This window comes from Electrophorus electricus, chromosome 25 (genome assembly GCF_013358815.1).
Source record: "Electrophorus electricus isolate fEleEle1 chromosome 25, fEleEle1.pri, whole genome shotgun sequence".
Classification (NCBI taxonomy): Eukaryota; Metazoa; Chordata; class Actinopteri; order Gymnotiformes; family Gymnotidae; genus Electrophorus; species Electrophorus electricus.
Window position 1 is genome coordinate 9,631,000 of NC_049559.1, and position 7,500 is coordinate 9,638,499.

A 7,500-nucleotide genomic window follows, 5' to 3' on the forward strand; every position below is an offset into this window, starting at 1 on the left:
AGAGAGAGAGGAAGCACAGAAAAGACACAGAAAATATAGCACAAATGTCTTATCAAATAAACACAAACAGAACACCAGCGCCCAGACAATGAGCAGCCCCACCCAACACTACCTTGTACCACGTGATCTGTGGCGTGTGGCCAGGCTGGACGTAGTCCTGGATGTCAGGGCACGAGATGGTTTTGCTCTTGCCCAGCTCGGCCTTCTCCATGTAGCGCAGTTTGGAGCTGTAACAGGCCGCTGTGTCATTATCAGCCACCAGCAGAGACATGGACACCTTCATGCAGAACGTCGAGTTCCTGTCACAGCCAGAGAGAAGCACGCTCACACTCTGCACTGGTGAAGTACACTCAGATCCACCCACGACTCACTCACATGGCTCCGGGTGAATGAGGAAACAAAATAGCTCAATCGGCGTGATAATTGGTCCGAATCTACAGTTGCCTTAGTTTCATCACTTTAACCAGGTGTTAAATATATTTTTCGCATTTGAAACCAGCCCAAAAAGTAATTATATTAATGACTTTTTCATCACTGATTCATTGCTGATTTCAAATTTGACTGTGCTGGGTGAGTGGGAAATCAGTGCTACTGATTAGACTACTACTGCGAACTCTGCATGCTAACATAACTAGATGCGAGTTACATAATTGGTGAGCATGTGCCTTCACTTCCTGTTTGGCGTGTTAATAAACGGCACCGTGGACTTTTGCTCATCGTTCATGCTACTCATGGCCCAGGGAACACTTTTGAATACACCACAACCTGTCATCTTTTCCTTTGACAATCCTTCCGCACACACAAACACACACACACACACACACACACACGCACGCACACACACGCGTACGCGCACACACACACACACACACACACAAACACACGCGTACGCGCACGCACACACACACACACACACACAAACACGCACACACAAACACTCACACACACACGCACACACAAACGCACGCACATGCATATGCGCATGCACACGCACATGCACACAAACAAATGCGCACGCGCAAACATACGCACACACATACACACACACACAAACACACACGCACATGCGCACGCGCACGCACACACGCACGTACGCACACACACGCACAAATACGCACACATGCTCCTTATATAATTCAGAGGTATTTGGTCCCTTGTGAGATGAGTGTATGTCCATTAAAAGTCCATTAAAGCAGGTTCTGTCGGCAGGCTTGGACTTTGATAGCTACTGACAAAATCTCGATTTAGGACTCCCCTCTTACTGGATTACCATGGTTACAGAGTGCACAGGGTGACCATATGTTATGCATCTTCTGTTTTTCAGAACATCTATTCACATTTACAACTCTACTCCTTTTTTTTTCTCTCTCTCTCTCTTTCTCTCTCTCTGTCTCTCTCTGGTTTCAGCCTTTACACTTAATTATAGGTTATTTTTATTTGGTGAGAAGCTTTCAAAACATGCCAACAAAGACTCTTTTATTGCTCTTAAACGATTTACTAAAACTAATGTTTTTCATTTCATGTATAATGTTATTCATGCTTTGTTTTTTTGTGTGCAAGTGTCCCATTGATTTAACTTAATCCCAAATTACCTGTAGGAAGAGACCACTGCTTTAGTTTTACTCAAGTTCTGTTCTGCTATACTCTGCTCTCTTCATATTACAAATTTCAGCTATATTAGAGTCAGAATGCTTAACAGAGAAGCCTTTTCTTTAAAGCATTTATTTCTCACTGAGTAACCCAGCTAGCTTTCACAGAGAATATAACTTATTTTTATGTAAAGGAAATGGAGTATTTGTCCTATGAAAGAAACTCTCAAACATCTTCTGCACTCTAATCCGCACAAGGATAAGAGCAGGCAGTCCACACAGTGTATCTCTCGCCGAGCAGAAGAATAGAACTTCCAGATTCCTCTGCTCTTGACGGCCTCTCCAGCTGGAGCAACAGGGGTCTTCCAGTGCAGCCCCCCCCCTCCCCCACTTCATGCATTTGTGCACGAGGAGGTGTCAGAACTGCAGGAGGCAGCGCAGTCTCCGTAATGCACGGCCCACTCTTTGCTTTGTACTTCAGAGATGGATTCAGAAATCCACATATTAGTGTGGCTACACAGACATTTACTTCCAAAGTGGTCTGTCTGTTTGAAATACTAACTGCTAGCATTAAAAGGCCTTCTGCACAGGTCCTGAATGTCAAATGTTCGCAGAGGACGGCGTGGACGTGAAGCGGGTGCTGATGAGTGTTCAGTCGTTGTTAGCCTCAGATGCATTCTGTAATATGTGCTTGAGTGGTCCCTTTGCACACCCCTTCACCTGTGCATCCTCCGGCGCGGTGGCTGTCAAGCGGTTGTCGATCGCACGCTCTGTCTATCTCACGCTCTTCTAAGGAGAGCATTGTTACTACAGCGGGGACACAACCCGGCTGTGTCGGCACCGGGGACGAGGAGATGGCCATTATCTCATGCTCCTGCAGGAAACCAGCGGCCCTGCTCATTATTCGCTGCAGCCCGGTCACCCAAGGGGCTGGGCTGCATAGCGGACACGTGTAATTACTGCGTGTCACTGGGTACAGTATTTCTGCAGGACAGTTTAAGTTTCAAGAGCTGAGGCAGGTCGCCCATGGAATGAGAACATGTATATTAAATGAGCGCAGCATGAAAGTCAAATATGAAATATTAAAATATAAAACTGTAAAGTAGGAAGATATTAAAATAGAAAACAGTAAATTATGTGTTGAGTGTGGAGAGTAAAAACACACATGCATTCCTGTGCATTCACACACACACACACACACACACACACGCACACACGCACACACGCGCACACACACACACACACACACACACACACACACACACACACACACACACACACACACACGCGCACCCAGGACACTGAATTGAAAGTGACATTCCATGATACAAATGTTGCCATGATGAGCAGATTATCACATTTAACCTTAAACAGACAGACACCTGACCCAATGAGAGTCCTCGAGAGCACCCAAGCTGTTTAATATGCGTGCTTGTGGCCTGGAGCATTGTGGGATAGTGTCAGAGTGTCACTGTCCGATTGATGGATGACAGAGGTTCCTTCTGTCCTTTGCAGTCTCTCATGGTCTCTCATGGCAGTCACTCATACTTTTACTGTCTCTGAACTAAGTAACTAAGACACATGTGCACAGACACACACAGGCGTGCACACACACTTAAATATGCAGAAACAAATGTGCACCCACAAACAAAAGCATGTGGTGGTACATTACCATACATACTACTACGAAATAACCCTTCTTTACCACTGAGGAGAAAAAAAGTATTGTATTCTATATAAGCAGTATTATAAGCATTATTTCTAGCAAATAAATGCATATAACTATTTTTCATATTTTACCATACTTAGTAGGACATGTGGTTCTGAAATATACAGTTTAATACACAACATAAAGACATTTTTATGCTTTCCTCATCATCACAAAAAGTTTCCGCTGGTTCTCGGTGCATACCACTTTCCTGATATTTAGCCAGCCAGTCTCTGTTAGTCCCCGAGCACTTATGTGCATGTTGCATGTGCAGTTGCACATATACGTGCATGTCCACTTGTGCGTGCAGGTGCGTGCATGTTCCCCGGACTCACCTCAGTACGCAGGAGTAGAGACCGCCGTCCTGCAGCTCGGCCGGGCGGAACCAGATGGCGTCCTCCTCTTTGAGTGTGCGCAAGCCGTCAAAGGAGATGGGCTCTTCGAAGTCTCCGTGGCCCTGGCCTGAGCTGCGGTACCACATGAGGCTGAGACCGCCTGCCTGTGCCTGCGTGTAGCTCGCCCGGATGTAGCCGTAGAACAGAGCACACTTGATTCGCACAGGTTCCCCATGCAGCACTCGATACTTCAGGTAGTCCACGGACCAGTCTGTACAGCCATCCACTGTGGCAGAGAGAGAGAGAGAGAGAGAGAGAGTGATGGTCACGGCTGTGAAGAATTTATATATCAACCATTAGGTCATAGTAATGTATTCGGCAAAATTACTGAAAAAAAGGAAAAACGGATCATTTGTTTAAAGAGTCATGAAGAAGTGAAAGAACAATGTCTTGTACGAAAGCATTATGGTTGCTCAAAGCCCTCACAAAGAACATCTAAAGGTCACACTGTTTATAGAAACAAGTTGCATGTCAATTGATTCTTCGATAACTGTTGAGATGATATACTCTGTGTTGACCTTCAATGTTTCAGAAAATGAAGGCCTGTTTTTTTACAGCCAGTCAGTAAAAGCAAAGTTGACTAATTTGTGATAGGGTGACATGACTGTCCTGGGTCAAGGCCAAAGAACCATCTTCACTCCAAAAGTTTAGAGCGCAGTTAATTAAAAGAGGCCCTCCCCCTTAGGCAAACAATGCACCCAGTGTGAAAATAATTACTATGAAGGGTAATCATAATTATTGTGAGAAGTAAAAACAGCATGAGTCAGAGTGCATTCTGATTCCTCGCTGCTACAGTAATAAAGAAGTTAACCCCTTCTGCTAATTAAGCTCAAAATAATTTGTGCAATTAAGCAATACGAGTTATGAGGTTTGGATGAATGCATAAACATGACTATAAATAAAAGCAAGTGTGTGTGTTGTGGTGTGTTGTGTATGGGGGGGGGGTTATGCATGCATATGCATGTTAGCGTATGAGAGGATGCAAAGAAAAATAAAATAGTGCTTAAACTAATTCCAGAGAAAAACTGTAGTAACTCCCACTGTAAAACAAATGGCTAATCCTATAAAATGACTTGTTATGGGAAGTGCTTGTTTATTGCTTTTTACATTTATACTTCCATCATACGCGTTTGCATTCAGCTGTCTTTTATCTATTAAAAGGGAAAGAAAGAACAAGCAAGTGTTCTGCTAATTATCTCTCAAAGTAAAAGGAAACAGGTCTGTCCAAATGAACTGTAGGCAAGGCACTCACCTCCTGCTAGCCAACAAGAACAAGTGCAACTTGGCACACTCCTACCCCAAGCTAAGCTATTTAAATCCACACAAGCAAGCAGACACTGCCCAGACATCCTGTCCACTCTCTCTCTCTCTCTCTCTCTCTGTCCCCCTCTCTTTATCCTTAGTCACACCACTAGCAGAAAGCTTTGTGGGCACTCTACTGATCACCCTCACACTGACAATGCTTGAGGCATGAGGGCAGCCGGTAAGAGGGTATAACAGCGAGTGCTCCGGACTCCAGGCCAGCACTGCTAGTTAAGCAGTCTCCAAACTGCACTGTGAAGTGGCAACTGTGCTGCAGTGCCCTTGACCAAATTCACAAATGGCTAAATTTGGCTCTCTAATAACTTTCCAATTGAGTTCAAATTAAGCAAAGCCCGTTATAGAACAGCCCTCTCCACTGCAGAAGACAAAATGTCATTTAATCCCCTCTCTCTTTTCAGTCTTCTTCTGTGCAAAAGCTTTTCTGGGTTATGGAGCATGCCCCCATAATCCACATTACAGCCTCTAGCATATCACACATTCCTGCATAAAGGTAAATAGCACTGTAACAACGAAACATTGGAACACTGGAACATTAATAAGGACTAAAATGTGCAGTGCGGTTTGCTATTTTTCCTGCAGGCTCACAGGCTGCCGATGCAAACTTCTCATGATAACTGCACTGAAATAAGTGAACAGACACCACCTCCAACACTCCACAACATGTACAATAACATCAATGCTTTTGCAAGCTGCCAAATCACTTTGTCTATATGGCTACTAATTAGCAGGCTCCTCTGTCTTTCTCTCTCACCTACACGTAAACACACTTAAAACCTTAAGCTTACATGCATGCTTACATACACACACTCACACACACTCACACACACTCACACACACTCACACACACATACACACACACACACACAGACACACGCATACATAAACACACAAACACATTTCCTGCTGGGTTGCCTTGCACCTGGGTTGCATCAGTGTACACAAACAACATTGTCTGATATGTCACACATAGGCGTCAGAAGCTGACACAAGTAAACTCTGGTCACCTTGCATCGTGTCATAATTTCCAGCTCCTAAACAGAGTAGAACTGTTCGTGGTGCTGAAACCAGGCTACTTCGCTGTCCATGGTCCTGACTACTGGGAGGAACTAAAGCAGGCGTGCCTTTTTGAAATGCATTGAATGAGGAAGAGCAAGCGCAGCCGCTCATCCAGTAAACTGTATGGAATGCCCATGCACTGTAACGTTCTGTCTGCAGACACGTGCCTACATATGCATGAGGACAAGCACACACATGTACACGTGCGCAGAACCCAGCAGATGCACAAAACGGCTTTGTGACAGTTTCTCAGGTCAAGAGGATCAGAGACAGCAAGGCAATACTGTGCTCTTCTGTCAGGTGTAATTTACATGGCAACACGCTGCTACACTGACCTTTAAATGGTAGAGAGAGAATCCAAAAATGGCCCTTACCACTTTAAGCATTTACTGAGGTAAAAGTAATGCATAATTCCCTTGTTAGGTGGGATGCATATTTTATCAGTGGGGTGCATCTCCAGTGAAAAAAACCCCATTAATTCTTTGCCTGAGTGACGCTCATGAGCAAAGCTTCCCTGGGGCATTATCTGGGTAATAAATAAAAGAAACCGAACAGAATCGAGCAGTGCTGAACTGCACAGTTTTCTGGCCTCCCCCCTCGTATGGTGCTCTTGCTCTTTTGGAAAATGCTCAGCTCATTTTTTAATCTAAAACATCACATTTCCTTTCCCGACCCCGCCGATTTAAAATAACTTATTCATAACCAGGAAATAAACTGTTCCTTCCCTCATATGCTTTTCATCAGGCCTACCTCACTTCTCATTTCCATTCACCATTTTCTTTTAATCTTCACTGTCCCACTCCCACCCCACCCCACCCCACAGCTCCAGCCCAAGTCCTTTGCTAAACGAGCACTAAAGAGGTCGCGTGTCTCCGGGGTGAGACAGCTTATGTAAGCATATGAAACCCTGACGCGTTCCTGCATCTGCTCTGCCCACCACACTTGAAACATACAGAGAGTGAGGAGAAGCACAGAGAACAAGTTTATTACCATAACAATAACGTCGTGAATACGTTTTCAGGCAAACACACACACACACACACACACACTCTCTCCTCTCTCTGACCTTCACTAATAGTCCTTATCACTGCAATAAACTCCAGATTCAGCGCTCATCACGTAGCATTATGACAGCCTTGTGCTGTACAGTGCCGTGCTACCTCTCCGCTGGGGACAAGCCCGGGGCCAGAGAGGCTTAGCCACATAAGATGCCATATGCAACTGAGCAACAGAAAATGGCACAGGAGTTGTGAGATTACAGGAAGGGTTCTGGCAGTAAAACATTAAGAAGCAGCATATCTGGGGCCCTGGAGTGGGTACTGGATGGCTGGGCCAGCTCAGTTAGTGCTCCTCTGTGGGCTGCTGGACTAAGCAACTCCCTTGTAATTAAGAATTCACACATCTTAATCCTTTTGTTTGTTTTGTACAA

General features: G+C 44.9%; 1 protein-coding gene across 2 annotated transcripts in view; it reads right to left on the bottom strand.

Moving 5' to 3' along the window:
- Nucleotides 1-7,500, bottom strand: part of il1rapl1a (interleukin 1 receptor accessory protein-like 1a) — a 64,305-nt gene that overhangs the window by 27,654 nt on the left and 29,151 nt on the right. For both annotated transcript variants that reach the window (XM_035522923.1, XM_035522922.1), the window contains exons 3-4: nucleotides 3,633-3,918; nucleotides 113-299 (exon numbers count right to left, since the gene is read on the bottom strand). In XM_035522923.1, the coding sequence (XP_035378816.1) occupies nucleotides 113-299; nucleotides 3,633-3,918 (473 nt within the window). The remainder of the gene's footprint in view (nucleotides 1-112; nucleotides 300-3,632; nucleotides 3,919-7,500) is intronic.